General features: G+C 39.4%; 1 protein-coding gene across 1 annotated transcript in view; it reads right to left on the bottom strand.

Annotated features, from left to right (window-relative positions):
* dnah7 (dynein, axonemal, heavy chain 7) overlaps nt 1-16,980 on the bottom strand; it is a 262,198-nt gene that overhangs the window by 45,032 nt on the left and 200,186 nt on the right. Inside the window, exons 56-59 of the mRNA XM_073046961.1 lie at nt 13,945-14,145; nt 12,765-12,926; nt 7,019-7,204; nt 6,696-6,833 (exon numbers count right to left, since the gene is read on the bottom strand). Coding sequence (XP_072903062.1) covers nt 6,696-6,833; nt 7,019-7,204; nt 12,765-12,926; nt 13,945-14,145 — 687 coding nt within the window. The remainder of the gene's footprint in view (nt 1-6,695; nt 6,834-7,018; nt 7,205-12,764; nt 12,927-13,944; nt 14,146-16,980) is intronic.

Genomic DNA, 16,980 nt, shown 5'->3' with positions numbered 1-16,980 from the left:
ATCTGAAAGAAGTTCATAAAATTACCAGATAAGTAGATTGGTAGACAGTTCAAATCACAGGGGGAAAGTTCAAAGTTTTTTTAAAGATGCCACAAGAGGTAGTAATGGAAGCAGAAATGATAATGTCGCTTAAAGGGTTGTTATATAGATACACGAACTATGCGGGCATTGGAGGAATATGGATCAGAAGAAATTTAGTTTAACTTGACACCAGGATTGGCATAAACATTGCAGGCTACTGTAAATAGCTAGCAACTATTCCCATTCAAGTTTTATCCTCAAAGCTGTCTCCATCTGAGTATCATGATTCACCAAATATTGAAGTGATATTGATCAAGGTGAGCAGAGAATTTAATTTAAACTTGGCATAAAAGTGTAGGTTTTGAGATTTTAACCTTTCGTCAGCCATGTATTGAAAAATCAGAGTTTATAAGCTCATTAATTTCCTGCTGCTTTGCTTCAAAACACAAGATACTGTATATTGCTGATAGTGAGAAATCAGAAAACTACTCCATATTGTAACTTATGCCCAAAAATTAAAGAATGAATGATTGAGCTTTATAATATGTTTCAATGTCTTTAAATAACTTCTTAAAAAAACTCTTCAGTCCATTCTGTTGAAAAATAAATATTGGCCAAAATGGCATGAATACCTGCTCTGCTAAGCAAAGAAATGAGGGTGTGCCAATAATTTCTCTTGGTTCATTTGAGAGAACCGATGAGCCTTCTGGTTCACCATCTTGCTCAAAAGATGACACGGGTGACAATCCAGCACTCTTCCATTATCACACTGACTATTATGCTCAAGCCATCATAGTAGATCCTGACCCCCAACGTCTTGACTCAGAGCATTAAATTAAATTGGCATTTAACTTTAAATTTAGCCTAAGCTGGATGCTCTGCAGAAACAGTACCAAGAAGCAGAGCTGCATAGAGATGACAGACTAGCTTACATATTTAATTCTGAATCAGATCTGCTCAAGTGCAGTATTAAATTCCCAGCAACAAGGATACTCACAGAATACAAATAGATATATTTGGAGCTCATAGAAAAGCTATATATTAAAGTACCATAGATGTATATGGTACTTTGATATGTAGCTTGAAGAGAAGGGAGTGGCCCTGATAAAACCTGCTGAGACCTGTAGTGTAAGTAAATCATTTTACTATTTTCTTCTTAATGGCATGGAGGAGCCAGAAAATCTTCAGGTCCACCTTTCAGGGCAGTATGCAGGACTTTAAAATTTCCACCGTTTGGAGGTGCCTTTGTTAGGAATGATTGTGTATGATAGTTTAGTTCTGAATAATTATTAAGTTACAAGCCACTGTTTACCCTTCCCAACCCCTTACCCTTACTAAGGAGATGACACAAAATTTCACCAACATTTACTGCTAATTGGCCAAACTCATTTGGTCATCAATTGGTATAAGGTAGGCCAAGGAAATTCAGATATTAAAAGCTCCACTCTGTTCCTGAACAGAGGCTGTTTGCTTATCACATTCATCAAGTTTGATTTTCTGCCAGTCCAAGAGTCTTCTCTAAACTTGTTCTGCCTGCTTTTTCACTTTTTGGCAATCTTTCAATCTATTCTTATTCCTGGTACCTGACCAGATATTTAGGAACTCTTATATATCAGCATAGCAATGAATTTCTGAAGGTCCTTGCCAAATTTAATATAGTTTCCTGTTTATGTTTGATGCTTGTTTGAACAGCTTAATGGCAAGTTGTACTTAATTTTTTAGAAATCTTTCTGATTTGAACTACAGTTGGTAATTTCAATCCTGTATAGCAGGAAAATCTATGGGAATAGTATAAGTACCAGTTTTAAAGGGCACCTAATTTAACTTAACAGTACAAATCAAGCCAGATATAAAATAGATCAGTGACCTTTGGATCTACTACAAAGCAAATAATTAAAAAAGACACTAGACTGGAGCACACCTGCTGCTCCAGAAATACTATTCACAATCCCTATAGCTTCTTGTTTATCTAAGCAGAATACAAACAGTCTTTATCATTGGACCTTCACACCCAAGAGTCTGGCAATGTCTGACCAATACTCACAAAATGCTGGAGGAACTCAGTAGGTCAGGCAATAATAGACAATAGGTGCAGGAGTAGGTCATTCAGCCTTTCGAGCCAGCACCGCCATTCACTGTGATTATGGCTGATCATCCACAATCAATACCCCATTCCTGCCTTCTCCCCATATCCCTTGACTCTGCTATCTTTAAGAGCTCTGTCTAACTCTTTCTTGAAAGCATCCAGAGAATTGGCATCCACTGCCTTCTGAGGCAGAGCATTCCATAGATCTACAACTCACTGGGTGAAAAAGTTTTTCCTGAACTCCATTCGAAATGGCCTACCCCTTATTCTTAAACTGTGGCCTCTGGTTCTGGACTCCCCCAACATCGGGAACATGTTTCCTGCCTCTAGCATGTCCAATCCCTTAATAATCTTATATGTTTCAATCAGATCCCCTCTCATCCTTCTAAATTCCAGTGTATACAAGCCCAGTCGCTCCAATCTTTCAGCATATGACAGTCCCACCATCCCAGGAATCAACCTCGTGAACCTACGCTGCACTCCCTCAATAGCAAGAATGTCCTTCTTCAAATTTGGAGACCAAAACTGAACACAATACTCCAGGTGTGGTCTCACCAGGGCCCTGTACAACTGCAGAAGGACCTCTTTGCTCCTATATTCAACTCCCCTTGTTATGAAGGCCAACATGCCATTAGCTTTCTTCACTGCCTGCTGTACCTGCATGCTTACTTTCAGTGACTGATGAACAAGGTCACCTAGATCTCGTTGTACTTCCCCTTTTCCTAACTTGACTCCATTTAGATAGTAATCTGCCTTCCTGTTCTTGCCACCAAAGTGGATAACCTCACATTTATCCACATTAAACTGCATCTCCTATGCATCTGCCCACTCACCCAACCTGTCCAAGTCACCCTGCATTCTCCTAACATCCTCCTCATATTTCACACTGCCCCCAGCTTTGTGTCATCCGCAAATTTGCTGAAGTTACTTTTAATCCCTTCATCTAAATCATTAATGTACGTTGTAAACAGCTGCGGTCCGGGCACTGAGCCTAGTCACTGCCTGTCATTCTGAAAAGGACCCGTTAATCCCTACTCTGTTTCCTGTCTGCCAATCAATTTTCTATCCATGCTAGTACCCTACTCCCAATACCATGTGCTCTAATTTTGCCTACTAATCTCCTATGTGGGACTTTATCAAAGGCTTTTTGAAAATCCATTATGGAGGGAAATAGGCAGTCAACGTTTCAAGACTGGAAAAGAAGAGACAGAAGCCACAATCAGGTGATGGGTGAGGGGGAACAGTGCAAGCTAACAGGTGATAGGTGAGATCAAGTCCTCCATCATTGTATGTGTTGATCTAGCTTTCCAACATCTACAGAATCTTAAGTTGAACAGTAACCAAGACTTGCACACAGGAGTGTAGAAGGTCCTCCCTTGCAACACCTTTGACAGAAGACAAATATGATTGGGGGGGGGGGGGGGGAGAGACATTGTCCATGGAAAAAGCTGCCATTGATATTTAATTTCCAATATCTCTGATATTTCTAAATATTCAGAGATATTAAGAACCATCAAAATTATTGTAAATATTAAAGTATACAGAATACAAATTAGTTAAATACATAAAATATTTCAGTAAATAAAAACATTAAAAAGAGCAAAATCATTTATTTTCAAAAAATTAATTTACCTTTCCCTTTGCTCTCAAAACTGCGTCTAGAAAAACCCATTGAAACCAATAGGTTTTTGACACTAGGGAGTCCAGCAGAAAGGCAGTCTCACAGATTCAGTATCCCTCCCCAAACCTGTTAGTAAGTGTTGAACATTCCAGGATTTACTTCAGACTGAAAGGCTGAAGCCTGGTTGTTCCTCTTGGACTAGCCTGGCATAACCAGCACAACTCATCCCATAATTAACTTGTACATTCCATTAGTGGGCATATTATTTTCTAACAGATGACTGATAAGTATAGCACCTGTATTATGTCTGGATGTATGTAATCAGACCTGTCTCTCCCATTACATGGAATACTGCACATGTGCACAACTTGACTGCTCAGTCTATATAAATAATAATAAATTTCAGAAAAATAGCAGTTTATTTAGTTATGATTGTGATAATGGATAGAAAGATATATTAGTAACACTATATGCAATGTTAGATAGTTTATAGTAAGTTGTAATTTTATCTGTAATATGAATGAAAAGCATTCATTATTTGAGCTAAATGGTAAAGCTCTCTGTTGCACCCAAGTTTAGGAGCAGGTTGTTTAGTATTCTTTTTGATATTTCCCACAACACTGAATATTTAACATACAGTGGCATGCAAAAGTTTGGGCACCCCTTCTGTTACTGTAAACAGTTAAGTGAGTAGAAGATGAACTTATCTCCAAAAAAAAGTTAAAGTTAAACATGAAACATTCTTTTCAACACTTTAAGCAAGATTAGTGTATTATTTTTGTTTTGTACAATTTCAGAGTGGAAAAAAAGGAAAGGAGTACCATGCAAAAACTTGGACACCCCAAGAGATTTGAGCTCTCAGATAACTTTTACCAAGGTCTCAGACCTTAATTAGCTTGTTAGGGCTATGGCTTGTTCACAATCATTGTTAGGAAAGGCCAGGTGATGCAAATTTCAAAGCTTTGTAAATACACTGACTCCTTAAACTTTGTCCCAACAATCAGCAGCCATGGGCTCCTCTAAGCAGCTGTGTAGGACTCTGAAAATTAAAATAAACGATGCCCACAAAGCAGGAGAAGGCTATAAGAAGATAGCAAAGCATTTTCAGGTTAGCCGTTTCCTCAGTTCGTAATGTATTTAAGAAATGGCAGTCAACAGGAATGGTGGAGGTCAAGTTGAGGTCTGGAAGACCAAGAAAATTTTCTGAGAGAACTGTTTGTAGGATTGTTAGAAAGGCAAATCAAAACCCCTGTTAGACTGCGAAAGACCTTCAGGAAGATTTAGCAGACTCTGGAGTGGTGGTGCACTGTTCTACTGTGCAGCGACACCTGCACAAATATGACCTTCATGGAAGAATCATCAGAAGAAAACCTTTCCTGTGTCCTCACCACAAAATTCAGCACAGAAGTTTGCAAAGGAACATCTAAACAAGCCTGATGCATTTTGGAAACAAGTCCTGTGGACTGATGAAGTTAAAATAGAACATTTTGGCAGCAATGAGCAAAGATACGTTTGGAGAAAAAAAGGGTACAGAATTTCATGAAAATAACACCTCTTCAACTGTTAAACACGGAGGTGGATCGATCATGCTTTGGGCTTGTGTTGCAACCAGTGGCACGGGGAACATTTCACTGGTAGAGGGAAGAATGAATTCAATTAAATACCCGCAAATTCTGGAAGCAACCATCACACCATCTGAAAAAAATCTGAAGATGAAAAGAGGATGGCTTCTACAACAGGATAATGATCCTAAACACACCTCAAAATCCACAATGGACTACCTCAAGAGGTGCAAGCTGAAGGTTTTGCCATGGCCCTCACAGTCCCCTGACCTGAACATTATAGAAAATCTGTGGATAGACCTTAAAAGAGCAGTGCATGCAAGATGGCCCAAGAATCTCAAAGAACTAGAAGCCTTTTGCAAGGAAATATGGGTGAAAATCCCCCCAACAAGAAATGAAAGACTCTTAGCTGGCTACAGAAAGCATTTACAAGCTGTGATACTTGCCAAAGGGGGTGTTACTAAGTACTGACCATGCAGGGTGCCTAAACTTTTGCTTCGGGCCCCTTTCCTTTTTTGTTATTTTAAAACTGTAAAAGATGGAAATAAAAAAGTAATCTTGCTTAAAATATTAAGGAAATGTTTCATCTTTAACTTTATGCCTTTTGGAAATCAGGTCATCTTTTACTCACTTAGCTATTCCCAGTAATAGAAATTTTGACCAGGGGTGCCCAAACTTTTGCATGCCACTGCAAGTTATGAATATCTAAGTCAAAAGAGAATTTCTTGTAAGTTACAATGTAAAATTATCTTTAAAACAAGACAACATATTTTATTGCAATTTTGTTAAAACTCCTTAGAAAAAATGTAAAATGAATTGACTATATTAAGCAATCTGCCAAGCAATTTTGCAACTATATAAGAAAGAGGATGAAGCAACCAGAAAAAAATTGGATATCAAGACCTTATTGAAACAGAATCACCATACTGTACATTAGTAGCAGATCCACACAGCTCGAGTGGTTATGTTGGGCCGACGCATCTATTAGCAGAAAGCCATGTACACAGGTAATGCCAAAATAGTGAAAGGGAAAGGGGATCTAGGCAATAAGCTACCAACCTCATTTTGGTGAACTTGTCATTCCAGTAGTACCAATTTAGTCAAGTCACTATCAACCCCTGCTTTCCTTTAAATCATGATCATTTCTTCTGTCTTTTGCTTGACATTTCACCAGTGCTGCAAAAGGACTACTTTTATATTATCGATAATAGATATGGCGTTAGAAAGGACAGTTCTTGTATGCTTTGTTCATGCATTTTTACATAATCTAGTGTATACATAATATCACCCAGATGATCCTTTGTAAGACCAATAAAGCAAATTCCAATGTACAGTAATTGCTCTACTCAGTTCAAAACTTTAGTGTTCCTTATTTTATTCGAACTACAGAAAGCATCTGAAATACCTGAGTAAGTAGGATACTGTTGAACAGAGTTTGGGTCTCAGATTGATCTTTCATGATATCTGCATTGGTGTGCATTCCGAATATTTCTGGTGTTGGGTTCAAAGGAAGGCTCTTAGTGTATTCAATGTAGCTGATGTACTGTAAGGAGGTTAACAGGTTTATTAGATGACTATATTTCAGTACAACTTTCAATTTTTTTTTACTACCATAACTTAAATAATTATTCTTCTAAAAACTTTCTAAGGTAAGTATAAAAAAGGGAATATTTTTTTCTAAAGTGATTTCATAATAATATGCCCACAAACAATAAGAATTTTCTTTACCTCTCCTTCTGCAGGTGGATAATAAATACCACTTGAATCAAATGTGTATTTTGGGTTTGATGTAATTTCTTTGTTGTAGAATTTATTAAGGATTGAGCGCAGCGTGCGCCGGTCCCAGTCATCTGTCACTCTGCCGCCGTAGTTGCATTCACCAGTCATGTATCGTAAAGCATCAAGAGGGATTTCCTGAGTAAATGAACACCTGCAATTGAGTCAACTGCAAGAAATCTAATTATAACAAACCAATATGAGGTTACTTATAACACCTTACATTTTCAATTTTTTTCTGTAGATCATAATTGATTTTAAATATTGACGGATTATGTAACAGGACACTCCTTGAGAACTGACAATTTACTTATCCTACGTATTTTGTATCACTGATGAGCTTGGACAATGCATAAGGCTATTATCTGAATTGCCACAAAGCTGATGTCAGCTTATAAGTTTTGAGAGGGGATTCAAATAATTACAAAAAGCTAGCTTTACCACAGTTCAGTTTTGTATCAGTTTTAATCAAAGGAAAATGGGGAATCATTTTAAAAAATCAATATAAAGTTCAAGTTCACAGTTAACTGTAATTCAAGCATATGTGAATATCCATGAATACAGGCAAATAAAATAGTGTTACTCCGGGGCCAAGACGCAAAACACAGTATCAACAGTCCATACACAGCACAAGGCATATAGAGCACATACTGTCTAAGATTACAAGCACATATAAGATATCTGCAAAATACACACAAAAAAATCTGTAGTCCAAGACCCTAAGTCCATGGATGTTGCAGCAGTCTGCAGTTGAACACAAGATGGCTTGTCTTCTACCGAGCAAACACTGGGGAGCAGCACCAAATCCAGCTTGGATGCCATGTCACACTTGGAGTGCAGCGACTCCAGTGCGGCTGTAAACAGGCAACACCGTGGAAACATCCTCTTTCTTAATATCTACATGCTCAAGCTTTTCAGTCCACTGTAAGTCATCACTACAATCACCAAGATCCTTTTCCGTGGTGGATACTGAAGCAAAGTATTCATTAAGTACCTCTGCTATTCCCTCCAATTCCATACACACTTTCCCACTGTCACACTTGATATTTCCTATTCTTTCACGTCTTATGCTCTTGCTTTTCACATACTTGTAGAATGCCTTGGGGTTTCCCTTAATTCTGCCCGCCAAGGCCTTCTCATGGCACAAATCACTCTCTCACCTAGAGGGGGTCAGTTGTGCTGTGAGGATTACATTCCTTGACTTCTCTAATGCCTTTAACACCATCCAGCCCAAGATCTTAAGGCACAAACTAACGGAGATGGGAGTAGACTCTCACATGGTGGATTGGATAGTGGACTACTTGACAGATAGACCTCAGTATGTGCGGTTGGGAGACTGTAAGTCTGACACGGTGGTCAGCAGCACAGGGGCGCCGCAGGGAACCGTACTCTCTCCGGTCCTGTTCACCCTGTACACATCAGACTTCCAATATAACTCAGAGTCCTGCCATGTGCAGAAGTTCGCTGATGACACGGCCATAGTGGGGTGTGTCAGGAATGGACAGGAGGAGGAGTATAGGAAACTGATACAGGACTTTGTGATATGGTGCAACTCAAACTACCTGCGTCTCAATATCACCAAGACCAAGGAGATGGTGGTGGACTTTAGGAGATCTAGGCCTCAGATGGAGCCAGTGATCATTAATGGAGAATGTGTGGAGCAGGTTAAGACCTACAAGTATCTGGGAGTACAGTTAGACGAGAAGCTAGACTGGACTGCCAACACAGATGCCTTGTGCAGGAAGGCACAGAGTCGACTGTACTTCCTAAGAAGGTTGGCGTCATTCAATGTCTGTAGTGAGATGCTGAAGATGTTCTATAGGTCAGTTGTGGAGAGCGCCCTCTTCTTTGTGGTGGCGTGTTGGGGAGGAAGCATTAAGAAGAGGGATGCCTCACGTCTTAATAAGCTGATAAGGAAGGCGGGCTCTGTCGTGGGCAAAGTACTGGAGAGTTTAACATCGGTAGCTGAGCGAAGGGCGCTGAGTAGGCTACAGTCAATTATGGATAACTCTGAACATCCTCTACATAGCACCATCCAGAGACAGAGAAGCAGTTTCAGCGACAGGTTACTATCGATGCAATGCTCCTCAGACAGGATGAAGAGGTCAATACTCCCCAATGCCATTAGGCTTTACAATTCTACCGCCAGGACTTAAGAACTTTTTAAAAGCTATTATTAATGCTTTTTGAGATAGTGATTTAGATGCATATCATATTTTTTACTGAGTTAAGTATTGTATGTAATTAGTTTTGCTACAACAAGTGTATGGGACATTGGAAAAAAGTTGAATTTCCCCATGGGGATGAATAAAGTATCTATCTATCTATCTTTAGGCTCTCCTAATTTCCTTCTTAAGCTCCTTCCTGTTAGCTCTTCCTTCCTTCCTGTTAGATCTTCTAGATCTCTAACATTACCTAGCTCTCTGAACCTTTCGTAAGCTTTTCTTTTCTTCTTGACTAGATTTACTACAGCCTTTGGATACCACGGTTCCTGTACCCTACCATAACTTCCCTGTCTCATTGGAACGTACCTATGCAGACCTCCACACAAACATCCCCTGAACATTTGTCACATTTCTCCCTGAGAACATCAGTTCCCAATTTAAGCTTCCAATTTCCTGCCTGATAGCCTCATAATTCCCCTTACTCCAATTAAATGCTTTTCTAACTTGTCTGTGCCTATCTCTCTCCAATGCTGTTGTAAAGGAAATAGAATTATGATCACTATCTCCAAAATGCTCTCCCACTGAGAGATCTGACACCTGTACAGGTTCAGTTCCCAATACCAAATTAAGTACAGTCTCTCCTCTTGCAGGCTTATCTACATATTCTGTCAAGAAACCTTCCTAAACACACCTAACAAACTCCACCCCATCTAAACCCCTCGCTCAAGGGAGATGCCAATCGATATTTGGGAAATTAAAATCTCCCATCACGACAACCTTTCCCGGATCTGTTTCCCTATCTGCTCCTCGATATCCCTGTTACAATTGGGCAGCCTATAAAAAACACCCAGTAGAGTTATTGACCCCATCCTGTTCCTAATCTCCACCCACAGAGACTCTGTAGACAATCCCTCCATGATATCCACCTGTTCTGCAGCCATGACACTATCTCTGATCAACAGTGCCATGCCCCCACCTCTTTTGCCTCCCTCCCTGTCTTTTCTGAAACATCTAAAACCCGGCACTTGAAGTAACCATTTCTGTCCCTGAGCCATCCAAGTCTCTGTAATGGCCACCACATCATAGTTCCAAGTACTGATCAATGCTCTAAGCTCATCTGCTTTGTTCATAATACTCCTTGTGTTAAAATAGACACATCTCAAGCCGTCCGTCTGAGCGTGTCCCTTCTCTCTTACCTGACTATCCTCCCTCACACACTGTCTCCAAGCTTTCTCTATTTGTGAGCCAACTGCCTCTTCCCCAGTCTCTTCAGTTCAGTTCCCACCCCCCAACAATTCTAGTTTAAACTCTCCCCAGTAGCCTTAGCAAACCTCCCCGCCAGGATATTGGTCCCGCTGGGATTCAAGTGCAACCCATCCTTTTTGTAGAGGTCACACCTGCCCCAAAAGAGGTCCTAATGATCCAGAAATCTGAATCCCTGCCCCCTGTTCCAATCCCTCAGCCACGCATTTATCCTCCACCTCATTCTAGTCCTCAGTGTCACGTGGCACAGGCAGTAATCCCAAGATTACTACCTTTGTGGTCCTGCTTCTCAACTGCTTTCCTAACTCCCTGTTGTCTTTTTTCAGGACCTCTTCCCTTTTCCTACCTATGTCATTGGTACCAATATGTACCACGACCTCTGGCTGTTCTCCCTCCCACTGCAGGATATCTTGGACACGATCTGAAATATCTTGGACCCTGGCAACTGAGAGGCAAACTACCATCCGAGTTTCTTTCCTGCATCCACAGAATTGCCTGTCTGAGAGTCCCCTATCACTACTGCCTTCCTCTTCCTTCCCTACCCTTCTGAGCCACAGGGCTTGAGGCCTTGTTCTTGCTATGACTCAGCTCTCCCCACCCCCCTCCACCCGCTAATATACCAGTGAATCAGACTTGCAGCATTCCACATTAACGATGTCCAACAGGGCCTCGTGATCACTCGCTGTTCAGACTGCACACTGCCTTCACGCACTGATGCCTCTCTGACGCAGGCAGCAGAACAATCTGCACCAAGTCCAGCTCCTTCAGTTCCTCCACCAATGAGCAGCTTGCTGATGGGGTTTACCTACAGTACTTTAAGGTCTTAATGACCAACAATGTCTTGTAATCATAAAAAATACATTTAAAAAAAGACAGCACCACCTTTGGCTGGCCCTGTAGAAGCCACTGCATACCAGTGGTTTACTGTCTTTTTTTACAATGAATTCAATTCTCATCAGTTCTTATAGAACGGTTTAGTTGTACATTGGATGTACAGTTGGCCCTCCTTATCTGCGAATTCCGCATCCACGAATTCAACCAACCGTGAATCGCGAAAACCCGGAAGTGCTCTTCCAGCACTTGTTGTTCGAGCATGCACAGACTTTTTTTTCCTTGTCATTATTCGCTAAACAATGTAGTATGACAACTATTTTACATAGCATTTACATTGTTTTAGGTATTATAAATAATCTAGAGATGATTTAAAGTATACGGGAGGATGTGTGTGGATTATCATGGATAGGGAGCGAAAAAAATCGGAAGTTCTCTTATTAATTCAGTCGGAACAGCTACATCCGGTATTATTAAGCGTCAGTTAGTCAAACGTTTGTCTTAGTATATAGTATATATTTTACCTTTCCATGCATATAAAACACTTAAGAACGTATGTTTCATCGCCCGGCTCAGGAACCGTTACTGAATTCGATCTAGTGACAGACTGCTGTCGAGTGCACTCTCCACTGTGCCAAGTTGATATGGAGGATCAAAAACCCAAAACCCCAAAACCCAATAATTAAACCACTGCGTTGCTTAGTAATAATTGTAGCTTTCATCAGGGCATGGCCTTTCTCACTTTATCCTTTTAAAATTGTTCCGATCATTGACCGACATAGCCTAACACTTTTCCAATGACTGATGGCATTTCACCGCTTTCTGATCGCTTTATTATTTCCACTTTATTTTCAATCATGATCGTGATTATTTTCATGAACAGAAAATAATGCTCTGCGCATTCAGAGCACTGGTGCCGGGTCCTAATGTCCACCGCATTGAGACAGGTTAAATAAGGTTTGGGGTTCCACTGCATCCAAAGATCCACCGCATTGAGACAGGTTGAATAAGGGACTTGAGCATCCGTGAATTTTGGAATCCGCGAGGGGTCCTGGGACCAATCCCTTGTGGATAAGGAGGGCTAACTGTACTGTCAATAGATGAAAATATGGGAGAATTGGGACCTTGATAGTTAACTTATTGGAATAAATGTTAAGATCCAATTATTTGAATTTGCCTTGGACTATAAAGCTGAAAATCTGATCAATACCTTTCAACAAGCAATGAAATGTAGCATTGTGTCAGCAGTTTGCCACTTTATCAAGTTGAAGTAAAGCAATGAGGATGTTTTGAATGTAGCCTAGAAGATTGCTCACTGGAATGAGTCAATACTAGGGACTGCAAAATTTGAAGAAAATTACACATGCCCCTCGGAAGTGTAGAGTGTCATTGACAAAAGAGTGAGTGGAGATGCATCTACTGAGTCAGGAAGCCCTCACCTCATATTGGTCAAGAAACATGTGAAGCTGTTGTACACTAATTCGCAAGTCAGTTTCATTGAACTCGTATGGAATATTCCATCCTAGTGGTCCAAATTTTCGTCTTTCCTGGACCAGTGCATGAAAGAAACATAGACCATAGAGAAGCTTTTTAAATTCAGCCTGTTGGAAAAAAAACAATACATCTATTCCAGTCATCATGTACATTCCATCAACACTAATGTGTCTTAAGTGTTTTACTTATTTTGAATTAACTTTAAAACAAAAATATTGTGGATAATATTCAGTTTCTTTCAGTGTCATCAAACTTAAACACAACTGCAAACTATAGATAGTATTTCTTTTGTTCTTATATTAAATTTTATTGGATTTGCTCATGTCAAAAAAACCTGAAAACAAAGAGTCTGTTGTCAGATTTTGCCCTACATTTGCATTCAACCTGTAATCAATTTTGTTACCTTTTGTTCCAAATAATATATATACAAAAATACATATTATTATGCATTAAAATAATTCATCAATTTTCTTCAATTAATTCTTAAAATCCTAATCCACACACCGTGGAATTAAATGCATCTTTCTTGAAAACATTTCTGCAATATCCATAGAGCATTTATATTATGTCCTGTTTTTTGGGAATTTTATACTCCAAAGGATATCTCATATAAAAAAAGAAAAACATTGCTTTCTAATGTCACCTATATAACTAATGATCAGAACAATAAACATCATAAATGGACTATTTAGTGTCAGTACACAGAATTTCAGCATTTTTGTTAAAAGAAAATTCTGAAGGGTTCACGAATTTAATCATATTGTAATGCATTACATAATTACATCAGTCAACAGGTGAGATACCTGCTATTCCTGGTGCCTCCATAAATATTAGTAAATTGACTTTGACAATACATTGCACCAGAGATTGCTTTGACCACTCATGTGTAAAACTATTTCAAACAGTTTCAGACATTTCCTCCAGAAGGTTAATCTTAAATTAAAATAAATAGAGGATACATAATATTAAATAAACACCATGCTCTTAAAAATGTTATTTTTCCCTAAAGTTAATTTCTAATCCTCAAATTATGATAAGGGAAAGTGTAATGGCCCATTTGGCTTTGGATTATGTACTCAAATGGATTTGCTCATTCTTAAATGACGTGGTTAAAATTGCACTAACCGGCTTTGTGCAGCTGCCAAAGAACTCTGGATCAGAAATGGGATCCATAAGGTACGATCGGATAATATTGGGTCGAAGTCCCTTTGGGGCTTCGTTGGTCATTTTGACCCCATTCTGCAGAACAGAAACTGGGAAATTTGAAGAAGGATAGCTGGTCAGCCACAGTCTAAAATCAGGATGTGTAGTCTCTGGATTCAGTTCCTGAAATAAAATTACACATGAAACAATATTAATTCTCAGAAGAACAAAAGGACTCAGCTTAATTAGAAACACTACAGCTGAGAATGTAGGATACATTCTTTCATTTTAGATATTGGCTAACTTGTTAACCATTCCAGTGATGGCATATTCGCTTATCATGAGACCTTACATAGCTGTATGTCCTTTGAAGAATGTATGCACTCCCATTTTAATGATCCATTTCCCAACATGTTAACAGCAGCCAGTTAAAATGCAATTTGCACCACTTACCAGAAACAAAGGGATTCCACACAAGAGAATGCTCACTATTGTTTATGCTTAAAATGAATGTACTTAAATAAAGAATGGCAAGGTTCATTCCTGGACTTTAAAGGCATGAGATTTTTTTTTTAAAACAAGACAGAAGCAACAATTTATGTTCTCTGCTCAAAGTCTCCATGAAAAAATCTCAACATATCAAATGACTCTTGGAAATCTCAGGTCCATGAACATTCAAAATAGAGAGGAAGCATTGCAGAAGGTATCGAGAACCTGGAGGTCATGCATAGTGAGCACAGAGAGGCCATGCATCAGTAGTGGAAGGAGCAGACCATCTACCAGACTCGGCTCTACTGGCCACCACCTGCCCCACCTGTGGAAGAACCTGTGGTTATTATATTGGCCTTGTTAGTTACCTCAGAAGTAAATTACCCTTAATAACACAAGACAAATCAACAAGATGCAAGTAAAGGCCAAAAATGAGATGCATTAACAGGACCGAGCATTCTGCACAGAACTTATTTAAAATAGTGTTTGAGTGTGGCCTAAGAAACAACTTTCTAATCAAAATATTACCTGGTGGAAATTTCCCAGTGCCCAACCATTTTAATTTCTATTCCCATTGCAACATGTCAGTCCATGACCTCCTCTTCTGCATGATGAGGCCACCCTATGGGTGGAGGAGTATCACCTCATATTCCAACTAGGTAGCCTCCAACCTGATGGCATGAACGTCAGTTTCTCCTTCCGGTAAACCCAACCCCTTTCCCTCTCCTTCTATTCCCCACTCTGGCCTCTTACTCTTCTCACCTGCTTATCAGCTCCCCTGGTGCCCCCCTTCTTCCTTTCTTTCCCCCATGGCCCACTCTCCTCTCCTATCAGATTCCTCCTTCTCCAACCCTTTGCTTTTCCCATCCACCTATCTTCACCTAACACCTTCTAGCCAGTCTTCCTTCCCCTCTCCCCATATTTTTATTTTAGTGTCTTCCCCCTTCTTTTCCCATCCTGAGAAAGGATCTTTCTTGGCTCAAAACGTAAACTGTTTATTCATTTCCATAGATTCTGCCTCACCAGCTGAGTTCCTCCAGAATTTTGTGTGTGTTGCTCTGGATTGCCAGCATCTGTACAATCTCTTGTGTTTACAGCTATTTACTTAGCTGTCTTACTGAACTGAAGGACAAAATTGTATAATTCACACAAACTTTATGCAAAATTAGACACTTTGAATGACAAATGTGATTTCAATTTTCATAAAGAATGGTGATCTGAAATGTGCTCACTGCTGGCTGTTAAAATGTGAAAACTTTCCATCTGTTAATAATTGCTGAATTTGTTAACAATCCTTACCAGCTACATAAAAAGGAAGACCAACAAATAAATATTGTTTTCTTTTCTTAGTCCTTGTTAATCATCTGCAAGAGGTTAATTCAGAATATCTTGACAATACTCAGGCAGTTAACACATTCTGTTTTGATAAAAGATCACCAGCCCAAAGCATTAAATTTAACTTTCTCTCCATCAACACAATTTGACCTGCTAAGCATTTCCAAGATTCTATGATTTTATTAAAAAATTTCTACATTTACAATATTTTGCTTTTATACCAATCCAAATAACAAGACACGTTTAAATAACCAGAAGCAATAGATTCAAACAAAGTATAAGATAGTAATGGTTTGATTTTAAATTCCCCGGTACAATTTCTACATTGATACAACTAAATTGTTCATTTATGTTCTTGAAATTAAAAAATGTCACTTTTCATATTTTAATTAATGGCTCCAAATTAGATATGGTGGGCATGACTTCAGGATAGAAGGACGTCCATTTAGAACAGAGATGCGGAGAAATTAGTCAGAGAGTGATAAATCTGTGGAATTTGTTGCCTCAAACAGCTGTGGAGGCCAGGTCACTGGGTGCATTTAAGGCAGAGATAGATAGATTCTTGATTAGTCAGGGCATCAAAGGGTATGGGGAGAAGGCGGGGAGTGGTGATGACTGGAAGAATTAGATCAGCCCATGATTGAATGGCAGAGGAGACCTGAAGGTCTGAATGGCCTACTTCTGCTCCTATATCTTATGGTCTAAATTATGGGAGATGGAGAGCTTTTGATACTCCTCTACATGGCTGTGATCTTTGTAGCATTTGGTATATACAGATAGTCACGCACAATCAGTCTTCATAGTTCAACCAAATTAGCATTGAATCAATGAGCAGCCAAACACGAGGCTCTAGTTTTATGGTCAGCTGACTGGTTAGGTAGGTGTGAGATATAGCAAAGCAAATAATTCTGATGAGCCTGCACATCAGCTTAACATTGAAGAGTGTAATGGGCATGTAAACAGTTCTATCTAAGTAAAATTAGGTCATATGTTGCAGTGGAGAAAATTTTTACAACTCCTGCACCACCAAGTGTCAGAGTAAAGCCTTTAAGAACTGATCCATAGAACAGACTACAGTAAAGTGGGCACTAGACATGTTCCCAACTGGTCTTTCCTGCATTGCAGAAATATGGTTTATGGTCAGCTTGAGAAATCAACGGCATAAATGGAGGAAGGGAAGAAATGCAGGAACTA

The sequence above is a fragment of the Hemitrygon akajei genome, chromosome 5 (assembly GCF_048418815.1).
Source record: "Hemitrygon akajei chromosome 5, sHemAka1.3, whole genome shotgun sequence".
NCBI lineage: Eukaryota > Metazoa > Chordata > Chondrichthyes > Myliobatiformes > Dasyatidae > Hemitrygon > Hemitrygon akajei.
The sequence above is the reverse complement of the archived record's forward strand: the minus strand, read 5'-3'. Positions and strand labels throughout refer to the sequence as shown.